This window comes from Xenopus laevis, chromosome 3L (genome assembly GCF_017654675.1).
Source record: "Xenopus laevis strain J_2021 chromosome 3L, Xenopus_laevis_v10.1, whole genome shotgun sequence".
Classification (NCBI taxonomy): domain Eukaryota; kingdom Metazoa; phylum Chordata; class Amphibia; order Anura; family Pipidae; genus Xenopus; species Xenopus laevis.
Genome location: NC_054375.1, coordinates 148482086 through 148505145, shown reverse-complemented (window position 1 = coordinate 148505145; position 23060 = coordinate 148482086). Strand labels below are relative to the sequence as shown.

Sequence of the window (23060 nt, the reverse complement as noted above, 5' to 3'; positions counted from 1 at the left end):
AATGGATTTCAGTGCAGAATTCTGCTGGAGCAGCACTATTAACTGATTCATTTTGAAAAAATTTTTTTTCCCATGACAGTATCCCTTTAAGGATACACCACATTTACTTGAGTGTCTTAAAGGTATCCTGTCAGCGGAAAACATGTTTTTTTTCAAAACACATCAGTTAATAGTGCTACTCCAGCAGAATTCTGCACTGGAATCCATTTCTCAAAAGAGAAAACAGATTTTTTTATATTCAATTTTAAAATCTGACATGGGGCTAGACATTTTGTCAATTTCCCAGCTGCCCCAAGTCATGTGACTTGTGCCTGCACTTTAGGAGAGAAATGCTTTCTGGCAGGCTGCTGTTTTTCCTTCTCAATGTAACTGAATGTGTCTCAGTGGGACATGGGTTTTTACTATTGAGTGCTGTTCTTAGATCTACCAGGCAGCTGTTATCTTGTGTTAGGGAGCTGCTATCTGGTTACCTTCCCATTGTTCTTTTGTTTGGCTGCTGGGGGGGGGAAAGGGAGGGGGTGATATCACTCTAACTTGCAGTACAGCAGTAAAGAGTGATTGAAGTTTATCAGAGCACAAGTCACATGACTGGGGCAGTTGGGAATCTGACAAAATGTCTAGCCCCATGTCAGATTTCAAAATTGAATATAAAAAAAACTGTTTACTCTTTTGAGAAATGGATTTCAGTGCAGAATTCTGCTGGAGCAGCACTATTAACTGATTCATTTTGAAAAAATGTTTTTTTCCCATGACAATATCCCTTTAATAAGAAATATCTAAACTTGCTCCAATTTATCCTCTGCGCTCTTTTGTACGCTAGCATTTTTAGTTGTTCACTGCATTAGCAGTTTTAGGCTGCTAATACCAGGCTTTCTTTCAGAGTCAAGAGTGGCATTGGCAGCCTAAAACTGCTAGCATTTCAGAAACTTCTAAAATAGAAACTAGCCCTAGACTCATGCAAGAAGCAGATCTGCTGTAGAGAGCGTTAGAAAGCAGGAAGACTGCAACGTACATTGGCCTCCTCTTGTTCTTCCTCGCTATCATCATCGCTGATCACTGGCTTGGCTCTGCACCCTCGGCCGGTTCGCCTGCGTCCCTTCATCCTCTCCTGACCTTTCTCCTTGCGCCCCAATTTTATCTTGACCTTCATGGAGCGCGCTGTTGAAAAGAACAAAGATGGTTTGTGAGACATAAGGACAGACATTATTATGTCCAGCAGTGAAGTGAAATCAACATTAGTCTACTCACACTCTGACTCTGAGCCTTCTTCTTCCACTTCCTCCTCTTCCTCACTATCATCTCCCTCGCTCTCCTCTTCCTTCTCGATCTTCTGCCTCACACTGGTGAACACAGACTGGAGCACAATCGAGTCTTCGTAGATCTGTAAAGATGAAAGTCAGTCATTGATCTAGAACAGGTATGGGACCGCTTATCCAGAATGCTTGGGACCTGGGGTATTCTGTATAATGGATCTTTCCCCAATTTGAATCTCCATATCTTAAAGGAGTGGTTCACCTTCAAGTTGACTTTTAGTATTATTGTTATACAATGGCCAATTCTAAGCAACTTTCCAATCGGCCTTCATTATTTATTTTCTATAGTTTTTGAATGATTTGCCTTTTTCTTCTGACTCTTTCCAGCTTTCAAATGGGGGTCACTGACCCCATCTAAAAAACAAATGTTCTGTGAGGCTACAAATGTATTGTTATTGCTACTTTTTATTACTCATCTTTCTATTCAGGCCTCTCCTATTCCAGTCTTTTATTCAAATCAGTGCATGGTTGCTAGGGTCATTTAGGCCCTAGCAACCATATTGCTGAAATAGAAAACTAGAGAGCTGCTGAATAAAAAGATAAATAACCCGAAAACCACAAATAAAAAATGAAAACCAATTGCAAATTGTCTCAATATCAGTCTCTACATCATACTAATAATTAACTCAAAGGTGAATAAACCCTTTAAGTCTACTAGAATATCATGTAAACATTAAATAAAGCCAATAGGCTGGTTTTGCTTCCAATAAGGATTAATTATATCTTAGTTGGGATCCAGTACAAGCTACTGTTTTATTGTTACACAGAAAAAGGAAATTATTTATAAAAATTTGGATTATTTGGATACAATGAAGTTTATGCGAGATGGCCTTTCCATAATTCATAGCTTTCTGGATAAGGGGTTTCCTGGATAATGGATACCATACATGTATTACCATCAACTGCTTGTATGAACAACTCCCCCCCCAGAAAACATTAGTGGGTTATGTAATAAAAGGACCATGGGGCAGTAACCCATAGCAACCAATCAGCAGGTAGCATTTACTAGTCGCCTCTTTAAATGCAAGAATCTTATTGGTTGTCATGGGTTACTGCTCCTGGGCAAACATAGTGCCTGATAATAAATATTGAGGTTTGTGTTTCTTACCAAGGAGCCCTCCAGGTTGAAGGTCTGAGCATTCTGACACAGCAGCATGACATCTTTCTCCAGATCGTTCAGGCTTCGGTACTTGTGATTTCGGATCCTCTCCTGCAGAAGCACAAGGGTTGCTGGGGGTCAGATCCCTGATCATGTGCTACCAGGAAGTGTATGGAGAAAGAAGATGGAGTTCCGCAAGCAGAAGCGTGCTTATGATTAAGGGTGGAAATGCCTTAAAACGTGTCAAGCGCAGTTATGCTGCGTGTCTTTTAATATTGACAAATAAAGATATTGGATTTCTAAGTGGTCCGGTGTTGTGGAACTCCATCTTCTTTCTCCATATTCTGTAGGGACACCCGGAAAAACTTTTTTTGGACCTGGTCAGCCATTCTACGACTTGTGGTGAGTCTGAGCGGTTGTCTTTTTTGCCTTTTACCAGTAAGTCTGAGCCAAATACATGAAAGCATTCGCACTCACCTTGATCTTTCTAAAGTCCACTGGCTTACGAATGAGCTCGTAGTACTCGGGGAGTTCCTTACGTGATGGCAACTGAATAAACACTTCGCTCAGCTGGCGAGCATTAGAACTGAAAGAAATACATGTGGGTGAGGCAACTACAGACCACTCTCCGTTACTGCAGCAAAGGTCAGAGCCCTCCTCACCTGTCTTTGTACTTTATGACGGCATCCACAATCTTCTTCATCTTCTTGGTGAGTTTTGGGGGGTTTGGAGATAGTTTCTCGGCTGGGGGTCTTCCCCTCTTCTTCTGTTTCTTGCCCTCATCATCCCTCTCCCTGCCCCGTGTGCTTGTGGTTGGCGTTACCATACAGGGATCGATGTCTCTCTTCCTCTTGCGAGTTGTTTTCTTATGCCGCACTTCCTCCTCAATCTCATCTAGAGTCCCCTCCTCTATGGCCTGCGCAGTCAATAAGCACATCAGAACCAATACACATTTATCAACACATGGGTAATAACTCATGGCAACCAATCAGATTGCTTTATTCATTATTCTACTTGCAGCTGGCTTTAAAAAGATAAATCACTGATTGGTTTATATAGGTTGCTTGGTTGATATAGGTAAGTGGCCATGGGCAGATTTGCCCAGCGTTGATAAATGAGCCTCACTGTTGCCCTATAGCTTAAGAGTCTATGAGAGCATCTTTTTACCTTCAGCCACTGCTTTTCTGTGAGCGAGTCGCTATAATCCACCTCCTTGCGGTTACGAGAGCCGCGGCCAAACATCTTTTCTTCTTCTTCTTCGCAAGTGAGGCGCTCCACCTCTGCATCGTCTTTAATGATCCAGGACGGCAGTTCATCTTCCTCCATGAGGCGAGGTCTGCGTTTGGGATTACGGGCTTCCTCTCTTCTCCTGTCCAGATCCATGCGCTGGGAGGTAGGAAAAAAATGAGTTTGTTTTAAAGGGTTTGTTCACCTTTGAGTTAACTTTTAATATGATGTAGAAAGTGATATTCTGAGATAATTTGCAACTGGTTTTCATTTATTATTATTTGTGGTTTTTGAGTTATTTAGCTTTTTATTCAGCAGCTCTGCAGTTGGCAATTTCAGCCATCTGGTTGCTAGGATCCAAATTACCCTAGCAACCATGCATTGATTTGAATAAGAAGACTGGAATATGAATAGGAGAGGGACTGAATATAAAAAGTAGCAATAATAATACATCTGTAGCCTTACGGAGCATTTGTTTTTTAGATGGGGTCAGTGACCCCCATTTGATAGCTCGAAAGAGTCAGAAGTAGAAGGCAAATGATTAAAAAACAATAACAAATAAATAATGAAGACCAATTGAAAAGTTGCTTAGAACTGTCCATTCTCCTGGATACCTAAATGATGTCCCTAAATCAGATGCAACCTGATTTATACTACCAGCTACATCCATATCTAAACCAATATACAATTGTAACCCCGAGTGACTGTTTTCTCCTGTCTGGATTGGTATTGGGTCTAGTGCAAACATATACAATGTCATTCTACCAGATATTGTATTGTACTTGTCAGTTTGTGTTGTTAAAACCAATAAAAAAAAAAAAAAGAACTGGCCATTCTATAACATACTAAATATTAACTTAAAGGTGAACCACCCCTTTAAGGAAACATGCTGAAAGCATCACAACTAATTTGCATGTTGAATTGCAGATCAATATTTCCCTGCTGTTCGGGGACCCAATATCCTGAATCCTAGACCCAAAACAGTTGCAGTAACAAGCAAACAGTGGGACAGTTTTGATTAGACTGTTCAGCTTATATTACAGATATATTATAATTCCACGGAAAAACCCAATTCCATCAAATGCCCCAGAGAAAAGCCACACAAGGTTTTTAAATTTAAAGGAACAAACCATGAAAAGGTCGAACTCTTCCTCGTGACGTGCAATCATCTGGTTCACAGTTTCATCATCTGGCACCTCATCTTCCTCCTGATGGTGAGAAGTGAACAAAGCGGCTTAAAAAGTGTACAGGTATGGGATCCGTTATCTGGAAACCAGTTATCCAGAAAGCTCCGTATTACAGGAAGGCCATCTCCCATAGACTCCATTATGATCCGATACGTTTTTCCTTTTTCTCTGTAATAATAAAACAGTATCTTGTACTTTATCCCAACTAAGATATAATTAATCCTTATTGGAAGCAAAACCAGCCTATCAGGGTTATTTAATGTTTACGTGTTTTTCTAGTAGACTTAAGGTATGAAGATCCAAAATACAGAGAGATCCATTATCCGGAAAACCCCAGGTCCAGAGCAGTCTGGATAACAGGTTCCATACCTGTACAAGGTGACAGGTTTCACGCGAGTACATATGGACAGTGGGAACTATGAAGAAAACGTTTGAGTCGCACCTCATCTTGCTCTTCGTGCTCCAAAATGGCCTGCAGGAAGGCCTTGCGTTCATGGCTGGAGGATTTCTGGTCGAACATTCCGGCCTGGATAACCTTTTGGTCCACGTTAAGTTTATACTTTGCTGCGGCCAGAATCTTTTCTTCCACGCTGTTCACAGTACACAAGCGCAGCACTCGCACCTCATTCTGCTGCCCGATTCGGTGAGCTCGGTCCTGAGCCTGTAAATCCTGTCCAGGACACACAAGAGAATTAGCCGGTTATACAAGATCATTGGTGCTGCAGGGGTTAACAAGCAGCTGACTTGCTGGTAGGTTAAAGTCCCTGCTGTGTGTATCCTTCCCATTTAAACTGTAAGCTCTTCTGTCATCCTCACCTCTATGCAAACTCTATAATAAAAGGAACATCACACACAGATAATAAATGGAAACTTTTTAGCATTTAAAGGATAAGTAAATGAGGGTGCTATTCAAAGCACTTTTGCCATGTACATTCATTATTTATTATTTTTTAATACAAGATATTAAGGGATACATGTACTGTTAATATAAATGAATTTTGTTACAACAGCGCCACCTGCTGGTCAGTTTCCCACCAGTCTGACCACCAAGTAGTCAAGGAAGTTGTCAGGAGAAAGAAAGAGGCTGCTCTGATGTTCTTCTGCTTAGGAAAGATTTGAGAAAGGTTTCTAATTGTTTTCCTAAGCGGAAGAACATCAGAGCAGCCTCTTTCTTTCTCCTGACAACTTCCTTGACTACTTGGTGGTCAGACTGGTGGGAAACTGACCAGCAGGTGGCGCTGTTGTAACACAATTCATTCATATTAACAGTACATGTATCTAATATCTTAGAACTGAAAAAAAATTAATGTACATTGCAAAAGTGCTTAGAATAAGTTTATATATTTACTTATTTTTAAGGTTTACTGATCCTTTAAAAGGACTCCAATGTAGGAATGTACATATGGATGTACCTGATGTGGGTTCCAGTCACTATCAAATATGATAACAGTGTCTGCAGACTGAAGGTTTAAGCCCAGACCCCCAGCACGTGTGCTGAGCAGAAAGATAAAGTAATCAGAATCAGGCTCATTAAAGGATTTCAATAACATTCCACGGTCATCTGCTTTAGTGGTGCCTGCAAAACACATACATGTACATTAAAGGGGTGCTTCACCTTTTAGTATACAATTAAACGGCCAATTCCAGACAACTTTTCGATCGGTCTTCATTTTTTAAATTTTTTTTTTTATAGGTTTTGAATTATTTGCCTCCTTCGTCTGACTCTTTCCAGCTTTCAAATGGGGGTCACTGACCCCCATCTAAAAAACAAATGTTCTGTAAGGCTACAAAAATGTATTGTTATTGCTGTTTTTTTTACTCATCTTTCTATTCAGACCTCTCCTATTGATATTCATGTCTCTTATTTAAACCAGTGCATGGTTGCTAGGGGAATTTGGACCTTAGCAACCGGATTGCTGAAATTGTAAACTGGAGAGCTGCGGAGTAAAACGCAAAGCAACTAAAAAATGAAAACCAATTAAATTGTCTCAGAATATCATAGAATAATTTATGTAAAGCTTTCTATTCAGATCTCACATGAGAAAGTGAATGTGGCCGACGGTCCACCTACCATCCAATCGGAGGTATTTAAAGCCACGGTAAGCAAAGTAATCTTCCATGATGGTCATCAGCATGGTCATCTGGCAAAAGAGCAGAACCTTGTGCTTGGTGGCTCTCAGCTTGGGCAGTATCCGATCTAACAGCTCAAACTTCCCAGACGCCCGGTAGACATCTTGCCTGTAAGGTAAGTCATGCACAGTCAGAAAATAGGAACATACTGGGGGTCATTTATAAACACTGGGCAAATTTGCACCCGGGCAGTAACCCATAGCAACCAGACAATGCTTTCACTGTTCAACCTGCAGATGGCTGAAAAAAAGCTAATCACCGATTGGTTGCTATGGGTTATAAATGAGCCCTACTGTCCAGTAGAAAAATGTGTATAAAATGTACAGCGGGTCGGGTACTTGCAGGTTACCCGCAACAACCTGTGGTACCCTGCGGGTTGCAAAAAGTTTCAGGAGCAGGTGTAGACGCAGGCCAGCGGTTCTTCGGGTTTGCAGGTCTCCTCAATAGCGAGTTTTACTCCTAAGGATTAATTATATCTTAGTTGGGATCAAGTACAAGCTACTGTTTTATTATTACACAGAAAAAGGAAATCATTTTTAAACATTTGGATTATTTGGATAAAATGGAGTTTATTAGATACGGCCATTCCGTAATTCAGAGCTTTCTGGATAACGGGTATCTGGGTAACAGATCCCATACCTTTATTTGTATCTTAGCAGGACAGATTTACATAAACAAATTGGAAGAACTAAAAACGGGTAAAGAAAAATGGGTTTAAATGTTTATTATTTTTGGCAGTATAAACAAATGTCAACACAAGAGTCATATTTTTGTTTTTCTCTTTATGTTAATTCTGCATTTGATTTATGTAATATTGAAAAAAAAAAAACACAGAAAGATTGTATTTTACAGTATTTAAAAAAAAATAATACTCTAACAAAAAGATATATATATTAAAAAAAATCAAGGAATGCCCATAAGACGAACAGGGGGCAAAACCATAAGCCCACCCACAAATAAGATTGACAGGTACCACAGTCCAATGAGCAGAGGCCTGTCCTTGTGCTTGCTCTGGGCCCTCCTTCATGTGTTTACAGCAGCACATATAACCAAATGAAAGCAGTGCCTAATAAAGAATTCATTAATTAATTAATAAAAAAATTAATCCCTCTTCTGAGCTCCAGCATTTAGAGAGGTAGGAAGCCTGGTTTAGTATTGCCTTGCCTTAGGCCGGTCAGTACCACTTTATCTGCCACTGTTCTACATAGCCTCCTAGTGGCACAGGTATGGGATCTGTTATCCAGAAACCTCCGAAATACTGAATATACCGTCTCCCATAGACTCCATTTTATCCAAATAATCCAAATTTTAAAAAAGGATTTCCCTTTTCTCTGTATTAATAAAACAGTAGCTTGTACACTATCCAAACTAAATAATATATAATATATATAGTGAATAAAGTACCCCCTATTGTAAAATATAAGGATATTATAAGTTACTGAGGAGTTTCATGACCATATAAAAACACGAGGCCGAAGGCCGAGTGTTTTTATACAGGTCATGGAACTCCGATGTAACTTCTAATATCCTCATATTTTGCAACTGGGGGTACTTTATTTATTATAATACACAAGTTTCAGTGAGTCATGTGACAGAAATGACATCAGAACTCACCGTTTATAACTGATGACATCAGAACTCACCGTTTATAAGGGTATAATTTACAGGATATTCAAGGCTTTTGTGTATTATATAATATATAATATATAATATAATTAAAGGGGTTGATCACCTTTGCATTAACTTTTAGTATGATGTAGATAGTGATATTCTGAGACAAATTGCAATTGGTTTTCATGTTTTATTATTTGTGGTTTTTGAGTTATTTAGCTTTTTATTCAGCAGCAATTTCAGCAATCTGGTTGCTAGGGTCCACATTACCCTAGCAACCATGCACGATTTGAATAAGAGACTGGAATATGAATAGGAGAGGCCTGAATAGAAAGATGCGTAATAAAAAGTAGCAATAACAATACATTTGTAGCCTCACAGAGCATTTGTTTTTAGGTGGGGTCCATGTCCCCCCCTTTGAAAGCTGGAAAGAGTCAGAAGAAGAAGGCAAATTACTTAAAAACTATAATAAAAAAAAAGAGAGGAAAATGAAGACCAATTGAAAAGTTGCTTGGAATTGGCCATTCTACATCATTCTAAAAGGTGAACCACCCATTTAATCCTTATTGGAGCAAAACCAGCCTATTGGGTTTATTTAATGTTTAAAGGATTTTCTGGTAGACTTAAGGTATGAAGATCCAAATTACAGAAAGATCCATTATCTAAAAAAACCCCCAAAAAACTACGTTGTTTGCATTCTGGATAACAGGTCCCATACCTGTATTTCCTTTTTCTCTGTAACAGTAGCTTGTACTTGATCCCAACTAAGATATAATTAATCCTTATTGGAAGCAGAACCAGCCTATTTGGGTTTATTTAATGTTTACATGATTTTCTAGTAGACTTAAGGTATGAAGACCCAAATTACAGATAGATCCATTATCTGGGAAAAAAAAAACTATGTTGTTTGCATTCTGGATAACAGGTCCCATACCTGTATTTCCTTTTTCTCTGTATTAATAAAACAGTAGCTTGTACTTGATCCCAACTAATTGGAGAAAAAACAGCCTATTGGGTTTATTTAATGTTTACATGATTTTCTAATAGACTTATGGTATGAATTACAGAAAGATCCGTTTTCCAGAAGACCCCAGGTCCCGAGCATTCTGGATAACAGGCCCCATACTTGTAGCAGCTATACTATTTTGTGTTCCCAAGATTGTGATGGAGGGAAATGACAACAACAATTGTCTGACTGATGATGTTCTAGCTAAATAGTGGGTGACACAAATAATTGGGGATTTCAGTAACCTGGACTGGGGTAGAGCTGACGTGGGTGTATCCCATTTTATTTATTAACTATACGCCCCATAATAACCTGCTTCCCACACGGCAGACGTAAAACATAAGATACATATTTGGTGCAATGCGGCAACTCACCCCTGTACAATTCCTCCTGTGAATCCCAAGTGTTCTGAAAACGACTCCTGAAAAATTAAAGTATAAACAGGATTAAAGGGGAGGTTCACCTTTAAGTTAACTTTTAGTATGTCTATAGAATGGCTAATTCTCAGCAACTTTTCAACTGGCCTTCATTTTCTCTTTTTTATAGTTTTTGAATAATTTGCCTTCTTCGTCTGACTCTTTCCAGCTTTCAAATGCGGGTCACTGACCCCATCTAAAAAAACAAATACTCTGTAAGGCTACACATGTATTGTTATTGCTACTTTTTATTACTCATCTTGCTCCTATTCATATCCCAGTCTCTTATTGAAATCCATGCATGGTTACTAGGGTAATTTGGACCCTAGCAACCAGACGGCTGAAATTGCAAACTGGAGAGCTGCTGAGTAAAAAGCTAAATAACTCAAAAACCACAAATAAAAAATGAAAACCAATTACAAATTGTCTCAGAATATCACTCTCTACATTATACGAAACGTTAATTTAAAGGTGAACAAGCCCTTTAAATAAATGAACACACACACACAGAGCTCTGCTTTCTCTGCCATTCATGATATTAAGCCTCCCTCGGCTCTTACCTCTATTTGCTGGAATATGTATGGATGGTTACAGATCTTCCTCAGCTGCATGATGGTGTTCATGAGGGTCTTGGTGCCTCCCTTGCCCTGCAGGGGAAGTAATACAGAACAATTCAGGGAAGGACATTGCAAAGGTTAATTTAAAAGACCACTCTTATTTTAAAGGGATACGGTCATGGGAAAAAAATGTTTTTTTTTTTTTTGCAAAACGCATCAGTTAATAGAGCTGCTCCAGCAGAATTCTGCACTGAAATCCATTTCTCAAAAGAGCAAACAGAGTTTTTTTATATTCAATTATGGAATCTGACATGGGGCTAGACATATGGTCAGTTTCCCAGCTTCTCCCAGTCATGTGACTTGTGCTCTGATAAACTTCAGTGACTCTTTACTGCTGTACTGCAAGTTGGAGTGATATCACCTCCCCCCCCCAGCAGCCAAACAAAAGAACAATGGGAAGGTAACCAGATAGCAGCTCCCTAACACAAGATAACAGCTGCCTGGTAGATCTAAGAACAGCACTCAATAGTAAAATCCAGGTCCCACTGAGACACATTCAGTTACATTGAGTAGGAGAAACAATAGCCTGCCAGAAAGTAATTCCATCCTAAAGTGCTGGCAAAATGACCTGAAATGAGGATTTTTTAAATTTACTCGAAAATCCTTTTCTAGACGGCCCGAACTGTCAGCGCAGACACTATGGGGTTAAGTATCCACCTCCGGAGGCAGCACAGAAGAAGAGAAGACTTTGGCTCCACCCTCCTCATATAACCTGATGCTCCCTCAGTTTACATTTGTTGGCTTAGTTAGTAGGAGAATAGAGAGGAGATACATCCAACATAGTCAATTTATAACATTCTATACCCAACATATGGCAACTCATAACAGATAACTATAACTAAATTTGTCCATTTACTATCAGAAGGGTGGGGCTTACTGCACGGACAGTCGGGCCGTCTAGAAAAGGATTTTCTGGTAAGTAAAAAATCCTCATTTCTCTAGACCGGCCCTCCCTGTCAGTGTAGAAGCTATGGGGACGTCCTAAAGCTGTCCTGTAACTAGGGGGGTATTATTTTACTGTTGCCCTACAGCAGCCTGTAGAACCTTCCTACCAAATGCTGCAGGGGCAGAGTGAAAAACATGTAGTCTTTAAAACTTTGCAAAAGTAGATGAGGCCCAAGTGGTCGCTTTACAGATTAGTTCAGGGGTAGCTGAATTGTGTTGAGCCCATGATGTACTCAGTGCTCTGGTGGAGTGTGCTCTGACCTTGAATGGTCTGGCTTTCTTCCTAATGTCCTATGCACAATTTATTGACTCTACAAGCCATCTGGCTATTGTACGTTTTGAAGCAGGTGACCCTTTTTTGATACCATAGGTGACTAAAAAACTATCTGCCTTCCTATAAGTCTTGGATCTGTATAGATAGTACCTGATTGCCTAAACTACATCTAGTTTGTGTAGGGCCTTCTCCTTGTCATTAGAGGGTCTTGGGCAGAGAGACGGTAATTTAATCTCCTCATTAATGTGAAATGCAGAGACCACCTTGGGTGAAAATTATGGAATTGTCCTAAATACTGCCCTATCCTGGTGTATTATGAGCCATGGTTCCTTGTAGGACAAAGCCACCATGACAGATACCCAGTTAACGGGTGTAATTGCAAGGAGAAAGTAATCTTCCAGATAAGGAACTTGAGAGGGCAGGACGCCAAGGGCTCAAAGGGGGGTGCCTGTAGAGCATTAAGTACTATAGTAAGGTCCCAGGGAGGTGTGGGATCTCTAAATGGTGGTCTAATCCCTCACACCCTGTAAAAACTGTATCCCAACTGGTTCCTTTGCCCACTGGTGTTGAAGGAGAAGGGAGAGAGCCGATATCTGACCCTTTAGGGTGGCTGGTGATAACCCCAAACTGGAACCCTTGTGTGAGAAACTCAACTACAGTCTGTATGGCCACTTGCTGCCATTGTACCCCCATGCAACTACGGTAGTCTATGAATATCTTGTGGTAGACTGGTTGTGGCTGGTTTTCTAGCTTTCATAAAAAGGTCAGTGGCCTGTTTGGAGAACCCTTTCAAAAGCCAAACTTCTGCTTCAATAGCCAGGCCGTCAAATGCAAGACTGATATGTTGTTGTGGCGGATTGGTCCTTGAGTTAGTAAGTCTGATCAGAAGTGTAGTCTCCATGGTGGAGCTATAGACATATTGACCAGTTTGGAGTACCATGCTCTCTTCAGGCCAATCTGGGGCGATGAGGATGGTTTATGTCCCCTCCTGTCTGATCTTGTGAATTATACTTGGCAAAAGAGCGAGTGGGAGAAATGCGTAGACTCTGTTGAATATCCAAGGAATGACTTAAGTGTCCACGTACGCTGCCTCCAGGTTCTGAGACCTGGTGCGGTATATAGGTACCTTGCAGTTGTGTCTTGATGCCAATATGTCTATGTCTGACATTCCCCCATCTGGACACAATCTCGTCGAAGACTTCTGCATGGAGAGCCCACTCCCACTGATCCATCAGCTGTCTGCTTAGGTAATCCGCCTCCCAGTTTAGTACTCCTGGTATGAAGACTGCCGAGATAGCTGGGACATTGGTCTCTGTCCAATGTAGTATCTAAGCCACCTCCAGCATTGCTCTGCTGCTTCGTTTACCCCCTTGTTTGTTTAGATAGGCCACTGCTGAAGCATTGTCTGATTGAATTCTGAGAGGTTGACCCCTCAGTTCCGTCGACCAAATGATCTCCAGGACATTGATGGGCATTTTGGCCTCCTCTGATGACCAAATCCCTTGACAGGTGCGGGGTGGAAATGTCGCTCCAATGTTTAAAAAAAAAAAAAAAGATTTTGGAATGCTCTCATGTGGAACCTGCCGAAGGGCAGGGCATCTAGTGCCGCTACCATGTAACCTAACAGTCTGAGGCAATACTCCACTGGTTTGGAGACAGTTCTGTTGTGTTGTGTCCGTAATTGTTTGAATCTTCTCTCTTGTTAGAGATAGTGTCTGTAGGGATGAGTCCAGCCACATTCCGAGGAACTGAATCCGCTGTGCTGGTGTAAGTTGGCTTTTTTTGTAATTTATGAGCCATCCGTGTTGTCTGAGGGTCTCGACACAAAGTTTGGTTTTCTTTTGACTCTGCTCGTATGACTTGGATCTGATTAGCAGGTCGTCCAAGTATGGAGTTAGCATATCCCCTGGCGCCTGAGGTGCACGATGAGAGGGCTGAGTACTTGGGTGAATACCAAAGGGAAGGGCTCTGAACTGATAATGTCTGTATCGAATTGTGAATCTTAAGTATCTCTGTGTTTCTTCCTTGATGGGGATGTGCAAATATGCTTCCTGAAGATCTATCTTTGTTATGAAGCAATATATCACTGACATGACTACTGACCGGATCGGTTCCATGCGGAATTTCTGTTTGGTCACAAATGGATTCAGGGGTTGCAAGTTTAGCACTGGTCTGAAAGAGCCCTCCTTCTTTGATACCAGAAATAAACTTGAGTAGAACCCTGTAGCGTTCTTGTGGGGGAACAGTTGCTATGACCCCGTTGTTGTGAAGGTCCTTGACTATGTTTATAAGAGCTCATAGTTTGAATTTTTTGGAGTTAACCTTCGGAATGTGCGAGTGGGTAGTCTGTCGAAAGGTATTCTGTACCATTTGTTGATGATGGAGAGTACCCAGTTGTCTTGTAAGTGGGCTTTGCCATATAGTAAATATAGGGGCCTACCCCCTATGGGCTTGTTCTGTGCGAGTCAGGCTAAGGTGGACTTGGGAGGACCTGGTTTTCTGTTTCTGTTGGTTGGACCAGGATGGTCTACCCTTTTTGGGGTCTCCACCTGTGCAGAGTGGAACGAGGTATATTGATAAGGATCGAAAGGTGCGCCCTTGAGGATTCCATTGTCTATTGTATGATCTACTTGGTTGTTCTGACCTAGGTTTCTTGCCTGATGGCAAAAAGGTGCTCTTGCCTCCCGTAACCTCCGTTGTGATCTGTTTTAGATCAGGACCAAAAAGTGTTTTGACTGTAAAACGGAGATTGATTAATTTTGTCTTGGATGCAGTGTCTCCTGACCATTGGCGTAACCATAGGGCCCTTCTGGCAACTATATTGTCGACACTGGTTTTGGCTGCCAGCCACACCATATTCATGGCTGCGTCTGATAAGAATGCCAATGCTGAACTAAGGCGTTGTAGTTCCTCCTGTATATCCTCTGGTGATGCAGGGTTCTTTAATAACTCTAGGCACCAGAATCTGTCCGTGCGTGCCAAACCTGTGGATGCTACCGCTGGTCGGAGGATTGCTGTGCATGCCTGTATGCCCTTCTAAGGGATACCTACATCTTTTTGTCCATAGGCTCCTTGAATGCGGCTTCCTCTGTTGGTAGTGTGGTGCGTGCGACCGCCGAATCTACTTTGGGGGCCTTGTCCCAAGCCTTTTGTTGTTCCTCTGGAATAGGATATGTACTAAGCAAACATTGAGTTAGTGTGATACGATGATCTGGTTTTGACCATTCATTTTCAATTAGCTGAGACACTAACTTGAATATAGGAAAAGGAAAATATAGGACCTAGATTTCTTGGGTTGAACTCCAAAGACTCTATAGTCCTTTAAGGTAGCTGTAGCCTCATCTTTAAATTCTAGTGTGGCTAGCATTTCTCTTAATAGACATTTGGCTGTGTCTGGGCCTGCAATCGAACGGTATTGATGTTTGTTGTCCGAATCAACGGAGGAGATTTCACTGACTGAAAGTTCTCCTGGTTCTAGGTCACTATCCTGATCACTGACCTTGTTTGACTCTGAGGAGTTGGTTTCTAAATTAAATTGCAAAGTGGGAACACAGTAGTATATTTCAATTTAGCCCGCTTGTCCTGTGGAGGGTGTATGGGCTGCAAGGTCCACTGTGATACCTACGGGAAAAAAATCTGGTGCCTAGGGTTGCCACCTTTTATAAAAAAAATTACCGGCTGCTGGGGGGCAGGGCCTCAAAGGGGTGGGACGTGACGTCAAAAGGGGTGGGACGTGACGTCAAAAGGGGCGGGCCACACCACGGACACAACGGACGATAGAAGAGGCAAAAGAAAAGGTAAGTTGCAGGGGATTGGGGGCAGGCTGAGGGCTCCTTTTGATCGTATTACAAATTTACCGGCAATTACATTGCCGGTAAATTTGTAATACCGGCCCCGGCCTTGGCAGGTATTTTACCGGCTAGGCCAGTAAAATACCGGCCGGGTGGCAACCCTACTGGTGCCTTGTACAGCATTAAGAAAACAATCGTAGATAACAGAATCCTGACTGAAGTAATAATAAATAAGAGAGAAAAATAGTCACTGTCCTAACTTGACAGCATGACAAAAGAAAAAAACTGAGGGGGAACAGGAGCAGCATATGAGGAGGGTGGAGCCGAAGTCTTCTCTTCTTCTGTCCTGTCTCCGGAGGTGGATACTTAACCCCATAGCGTCTGCACTGACAGGGTGGGCCGGTCTAGAGAAATGGCGCCTACACACCAATATTACAACTAAAAAAATACACTTGCTGGTTCAGGAATGAAATTTTATATTGTAGAGAGAATTATTTGCAGTGTAAACAGTGTAAATTAGAAATAAAAACGACCTCATAAAAATCATGACAGAATCCCTTTAAAGGAAAACTATACCCCCAAAATGAACACTTAAGCAACAGATAGTTCATATCATATTAAGTGGCATATTAAAGAATCTTGCCAAACTGGAATATATATTTAAGTAAATATTGCCCTTTTACATCTCCTCCCTTGAGCCACTATTTAGTGATGGTCTGTGTGCTGCCTCAGAGATCACCTGACCAGAAATACTGCAGCTCTAACTGTAACAGGAAGAGATCACCTGACCAGAAATACTGCAGCTCTAACTGTCACAGGAAGAGATCACCTGACCAGAAATACTGCAGCTCTAACTGTAACAGGAAGAGATCACCTGACCAGAAATACTGCAGCTCTAACTGTAACAGGAAGAAGTGTGGAAGCAAAAGACACAACTCTGTCTGTTAATTGGCTCATGTGACCTAACATGTATGGTTTGTTGGTTTGTTTGTGAGTACAGGGAATCCTACAATCCCAGGGGGCGGCCCTTATTTTTTAAAATGGCAATTTTCTATTTATGATTACCAAATGGCACATACTACTAGAAAAGTATATTATTATGAAAATTGTTTATTTACATGAAGCAGGGTTTTACATATGAGCTGTTTTATGCAATATCTTTTTATAGAGACCTACATTGTTTTGGGGGGGTATAGTTTTCCTTTAAAATATATTTTCCTCCAGTATGTGCAGCACTAAGATGAATAACAGTCTAATAGTCCTGCCAACAATCTGGCCGCATATCCCTAGTTCCAAAGAATTAAACGGAGCAGAAAGCATGGACGGTACCTTTTTATCCTTCTCAGACCCATCTGTGAGCAGCACCCCTTTGCCTTGCATGTGTCTGTACAGAACACGCTGTAACGCAGACATGTCGCACTTGATAACATATTCCACCTAAGGAAAAGACACAAGTACAACATTACTACGTGACAGGCTTGACAATGGAAAAAGCTTAGAAACACCTTCCATACGAGGAATCAATAGACAATTAGCCAAGCAATTCTTCAATGAAAAGAAGAGTTAAAGAATAAACACATTACCTTTTCTGGCAGCTGAGCTTCCACTTCTTTTTTAAGCCTACGTAGCAAGAAGGGACGAAGGACTTTATGGAGACGGCGGATAATAAGAATTGTTTCTTCCTCATTTAGATCCACCTGGAAAATAGAAAACATACCAAATATCATTGATGTATCTTACTGCCAGTGCCTCTCTACACCAGAGATAAAGAGACAGCTCTTCAGCCAAACAAAATGTACCCTTAGACTAACCAGGGAAATCAAGGGCTTCTGCAAAGGTTCTCAGGCACGCCAAGATCCACTTATTGGCAATGCTACAAAAACAAGCAGCCACCAGATGATGGGGGAATGAGGTAGATAATATGAACAGGTCAGCGATCTCATAAGAGGCTTGTGAAGAACTGTCAGCAGGGGGCTGCATTAACAAAACCGATCTCATCTAATGAGATTTCCCAGCGAGCCTGTGATATATGGGATCAGGGAGGCTTTAAAGGAGAAGGAAAGGCTAAAATTAAGTAAGATTTATCAGAAAGGTCTATATAAATACACCAGTTAATCCACAAAGTTATGTTGCTCTGAGTCCTGTCAAAAGAAACACAGCATTTCTTTCCTTCTATTGTGTACTCATGGGCTTCTGTATCAGACTTCCTGTTTTCATCTTAAACCTCCAGGACTAGGGCGTGAGTATGCTCAGTTTGCTCCTCCCTCCCTCCCTCCTCCCATCCCTGCTATAATCTGAGCAGGGAGAGACTCAGGCAGGAAGTGATCCTTTAAAGGGATCCTGGGATCAGAATTCTGCACTGAAATCCGTTTCTCAAAAGAGCAAACAGATATTTTTATATTTAATTTTGAAATCTGACATGGGGCTAGACATTTTGTCAGTTTCCCAGCTGCTCTCAGTCATGTGACTTGTGCTCTGATAAACTTTAGTCACTCTTTACTGCAAGTTGGAGTGATATCAGCCCATCTAGTGTTTATTTTTACACTAAACTGTTACATTTTTGGCTAACTAACTATATTGAAAACATTTTTGTTTTTATTCTATTCTATCGATTTACCTAGTTTTTATTTTTATACTGAACAATTCCTTAAGCTGGCCATAGACGCAAAGATCCGATCGTACGAATCGTGGATTCGTACGATTTTCGGACCATGTGTGGAGAGTCCCGACATTTTTCGTCCGTCGGAGATCGGTCGTTTGGTCGATCGGACAGGTTAGAAAATTTCTGTCGCCTGCCGATAATATCTCTGCGTGTATTGCCGATCGTACGATTTTCAGAGGGAGACTGTCACTAGTGTTGTCAGACATAAGTATCGTACGATTGCTGTCAGGGGCAGAACATTGGGTGATCTGTTCTTATTTGATCGGAATGGTAAAGACTTTGATCTGAATGGTTAGTGGAGGGTCGGGAGATGGGAAAGTCCGATCGTACGTTGATTCGTACGATCGGATCTTTGCGTCTATGGCCAGCTTTAAAGGGCACCTATCACAGCCAAAATCAAAGACATATTAACAATCTGACGAGTACAAGCTAAACACGTTTAATCAAACCACATATATAGTTTTTTGAAAAAACTGCAGGTTTTAAAAAAATCCCTTACTTTGTCAAATGGGTTCTTTCACTGAGGGAGGCCATATTGAGACTATAACAGAGACTCTAATATGCAAATTTCAGGAGCGTGCTCAGATTGTAACACTGCTTTGAGTATTCTACCCAGAATTCCTTGTTTAAGTAAACTCCTCCACTAGAAGTATGAGGAGATTTCCCTATCTTGTCCCCTGCTGGTAAAGTCATTATGCAAATGAAGGGCACACAGTAACTTCCAGCAGGTGGCAGCACTACTGAACAGCAGCTAACACACAGGTTTGGCTGATTTGAAAATAGCTTAGAAGGGTTGATAAGCAACAAGGAATTTCAACTGAGCATGTGCGAGATTTCAGAGCTACAGTTGGCTGGGAAGATATAGGTAGGAGGAGCCAGTGAAATCCAAGATGGCTTTCTCAGCTAGAACTGCAGGGGAGATAGGGGAGATCTTGCAGAAGGAATAGTGAGCTGATCATTTACATTATACAAACAATTCTAACTGCTTTAAAAATCAGATTTCTTGAACTTTCACATAGTGTATTTACTTAGTAAATGATTTTGGTCATGATTGGTGCCCTTTAAGTGTTTGTCTATAGAATGGTCAATAAGCTGCAATTTAAAGCTTGGCTGGACCAGCTGACAAGACAAATTGAGAGGTTTTCTTAAGGAGCTACCTCAGCACCTATTTTTTCCTAGAACCTGGATTAAAGCATAAATCCATAACTTGTGCGCCCATTATGGAGCACAAGTGTCTCCCTATCAAATGCAAATGTTAAACTAAGCTCAAAGTCTACCAAAAAATTATATTAAAAGAGGAAAGACGCACACATAAATAACAGAGGGGAAAAAAGCCAAAGTCACACGTATATAGAGCCAGTGACCATACCTTCTCTCCAGTCATTGCAAAGGGGGCATTAAACCACTGCTCAAAAGTGCTGCAGCTCTTGAATATGGTTGGGAGAAGGAAGTTGAGAAGAGCCCAGAGCTCGGGAAGCTTGTTCTGCAGTGGGGTACCAGTGAGAAGCAAGCGCCGGGGGGCTACGTAGTGTGTGTTCAAGACCTGTGTAAGTTTGCAGTGATGGTTCTTCATTCGATGGCCTTCATCCACAATCATGTATTTCCAGCGGATCTGCAGGGGAGAAGAAAGAGCACTCGGGTAAATGCCAGGGCAGAGGTTTGTCTCACGTCGTCTGTACAATGAGCTGGCAAATTACCTTGGCTAGCATGTGCTTATCTTTAATAATGTACTCGTATGTAGTGAGGAGGACGTTGAATTTCCCACTGCGAAGTGTGGGAACAAAAGCACGGCGAGCAATAGGAGAGCCCTATAAAAGAAAAATACATTCATGAATTGCTAGAAGACACGGAGAATCATCCAAATATGTCCCTAACTATAATAATCTATGCCTATGTTATATATGTCCTTTATATTGTTTTCTAGCATAAAGTCTGTACAACTTTGTTTTTAGATTTTATATATGGAGGAATGATTTAGCGCCAGACAAGAGCAGGAATATTGCTGGCAAAGGATCATCTGGTCATGCTGCTTGTTACTACCCTTGCTGGCAGTTTGTTCTGCTACTTATAACCCTTTGAGCGAGTTGGATACTTTAAATCAGTGATGTCCAACTGGAGCCCCCCCCCCGAATTGCCTCCAACATGAAAGTCTGCCTGCTGTGACTGACATTAACCAACCCCAGAATTGTTTACTCCTCAATCGGGCTGTAATCCCCTGTATTGTTCACACCTGTAACACCTCTATTGTTCACACCACTAACGTGAAAGTGTCGACACCTCATACAAATTGCTGGAGGCGCCTGATAAATTTCTCCGTCTCCTGCTGTATTCTGCCTTCCCTATGCTCCCTGTGTGTGTCATACTCTGCCTTCCCTATGCTCCTGTGTGTGCCATACTCTGCCTTCCCTATGCTCCTGTGTGTGCCATACTCTGCCTTCCCTATGCTCCCTGTGTGTGCCATACTCTGCCTTCCCTATGCTCCCTGTGTGTGCCATACTCTGCCTTCCCTATGCCCCCTGTGTGTGCCATACTCTGTCTGTCCTATGCTCCATGTGTGTGTCATACTCTGTCTGCACTATACCCTGCCTTCGCTATGCTCCCTGTGGGTGCCATACTCTGCCAGCTTTATGCTACTGTATCTAATAAAAGAAAACAATTCTAAGCAACTTTCCAATATACATCCATTACACGTTTTCTACGGTTTTTAAGATATTTCTACAAGTTTTGCTATTGAAAGCAGTGTTTGTACCTTTCTATTCTCTGCCCTGATGGCTCAGACTGTTGATACAATGTAAGACACGGAAGCTGATTAACAAGACATGTCTTTGCTGGGGAACCAAGACTTTTGCAGCATTGTTTAAAAAACAACCAGGAGCTGAGCAAATGTTACTTTCAATAGCAATTGTTTTTACAAATAACTTTAAAAGCACTAAAAAAATTTTAATAAATGTATATTAGAAAGTTGCTTAGAATTATGTTTTCTTTTAGAAAATTACTTAGAATTATGTTTCCATTTATTAGGCAATTTTTAATTTCGGGGGTTTAGTTGCAGTTTATTATGACTTAATAATCTTGTTTCACATATGAGTGATATCCCTGCAGTGAGCACCAACCATTTGGTTTTTTGGTGTGATGCCACCATTAATGTGTATATAGTCTTAAAAGTTCTTGTGTTAACATGGGTCTGGTTTGTGGGTGCCATACTCTGCCTGTCCTGTGCTCCCTGTGTGTGCCATACCTTCCCTATGCTCTATTGTTTTTGAAAAAAATCTCAATTTTGTTTTGGCAATATATACACGCACCCACAGACTAGGGGGAACTGTGAGTATCTTTTCATTATTTATGATACTTTAATTCTTTTTTCATTATTTGGTCATGCCATTAATTGGCTGTTTGCACCCTCCTTTTTCATTAATTATTTTTTACCTTGTAGGAGACTTTCACCACTGACGGACCCCACTTGTCAAACTCATAAACCCAGTTGGATAAAGTCCTGAAAAAAAAATGTAAACAAAAATATAAAGTTATGGCAGCAGAGTCTGTGTGTAAATACACGATTCCTTCTCTGCAGCACTAGAAACTATTGATCTCAAAGGAGTTTAAACCCAGCATTTCAAATACGGTGATGGGATCAGTTATCCAGAAAGCTCAGAATTACAGAAAGGCCATCTCCCATAGACTTCATTTTATCCAAATTTTTAAAAATTATTTCCTTTTTTCTCTGAAATAATAAAACAGTAGCTTGTACTTGATCCTTATAATTAATTCTTATTGGAAGAAAAACCAGCCTATTGGATATATTTAATGTTTTCATGATTTTCTAGTAGACTTAAGGTATGAAGATACAAATTACGGAAAGATCCATTATCCGGAAAACCCCAGGTCGTGGGCATTCTGGATAACAGGTCCCATACTTGTATATTTAATGAGGTGATGCTGACAAGAGTCAGTATAAACACACAAGTGCAGAGAAGATGAAATTGGCACACTCTAGTTTAAATTAAAATCTTAAAATAGGTATAGGACACTTACGACAATGGCACAATGATGAGGAAGGGCCCGTTGATGCGCTTGTGTTCCATGAGGTATGTAATCAGAGCAATGGTCTGAATAGTCTTTCCCAGACCCATCTCATCGGCAAGGATCCCATTCAGGTTATTGTTGTAAAGTGAGACCAGCCACTCCAGGCCCTTAATCTGAAAGGGGAAAAAAAAATTAAAAAAAACAGTGTGAAAGAAACATGGATCTGACATATAGAAACCAATATAGCCACTACGTTTTCACACCGAACAAGCGGACGTTAATCATCCTCCTCACTAAATGATCCGTAACTTTAAAGGGATTAGGTCATGATTTTTATGGTGTCGTTTTTATTCCTAATTTACACTGGAAATAATTAACTCTACAATAGAAAATTTAATTCCTAACCCAACAAGTGTATTTTTTAAGTTGTAATATTGGTGTGTAGGTGCATCTCAGGTCATTTTGCCTGGTCATGTGCTTTCAGAAAGAGCCAGCACTTTAGGATGGAACTGCTTTCTGGCAGGCTGTTGTTTCTCCTACTCCTTAACTGAATGGGGGTTGCAGGTGCTGTTCTACCAGGGAGCTGTTATCTGGTTACTCTAGGCTGCTGGGGGAGAAGGAATGGGGGTGATATCACTCCAGAGCTCAGTAGTAGAGAGTGACCGAAGTTTATCAGAGCACAAGTCACATGACTGGAGGCACCTGGGAAATGGACAATATGTCTAGCCCCATGTCGTCTTTCAAATTTAAATATAAGAA

General features: G+C 41.0%; 1 protein-coding gene across 9 annotated transcripts in view; it reads right to left on the bottom strand.

The window, feature by feature from the left end:
• Nucleotides 1-23060, bottom strand: part of smarca4.L (SWI/SNF related, matrix associated, actin dependent regulator of chromatin, subfamily a, member 4 L homeolog) — a 40838-nt gene that overhangs the window by 1264 nt on the left and 16514 nt on the right. For 6 of the 9 annotated variants that reach the window (XM_018242033.2, XM_018242037.2, XM_041587252.1 and 3 more), the window contains 18 exons: nt 22311-22474; nt 21705-21771; nt 19976-20086; nt 19648-19890; nt 17200-17313; nt 16946-17053; nt 10550-10636; nt 9948-9994; nt 6898-7064; nt 6239-6402; nt 5269-5496; nt 4770-4847; nt 3580-3798; nt 3075-3337; nt 2890-2998; nt 2422-2523; nt 1249-1381; nt 1013-1158 (listed from right to left, as the gene is read on the bottom strand). In XM_018242033.2, the coding sequence (XP_018097522.1) occupies nt 1013-1158; nt 1249-1381; nt 2422-2523; nt 2890-2998; nt 3075-3337; nt 3580-3798; nt 4770-4847; nt 5269-5496; nt 6239-6402; nt 6898-7064; nt 9948-9994; nt 10550-10636; nt 16946-17053; nt 17200-17313; nt 19648-19890; nt 19976-20086; nt 21705-21771; nt 22311-22474 (2550 nt within the window). Of the gene's footprint in view, nt 1-1012; nt 1159-1248; nt 1382-2421; nt 2524-2889; nt 2999-3074; nt 3338-3579; nt 3799-4769; nt 4848-5268; nt 5497-6238; nt 6403-6897; nt 7065-9947; nt 9995-10549; nt 10637-16945; nt 17054-17199; nt 17314-19647; nt 19891-19975; nt 20087-21704; nt 21772-22310; nt 22475-23060 lie in introns of those variants that run through there. The other 3 variants (XM_018242038.2, XM_018242039.2, XM_041587253.1) reach the window with 2 other exon arrangements.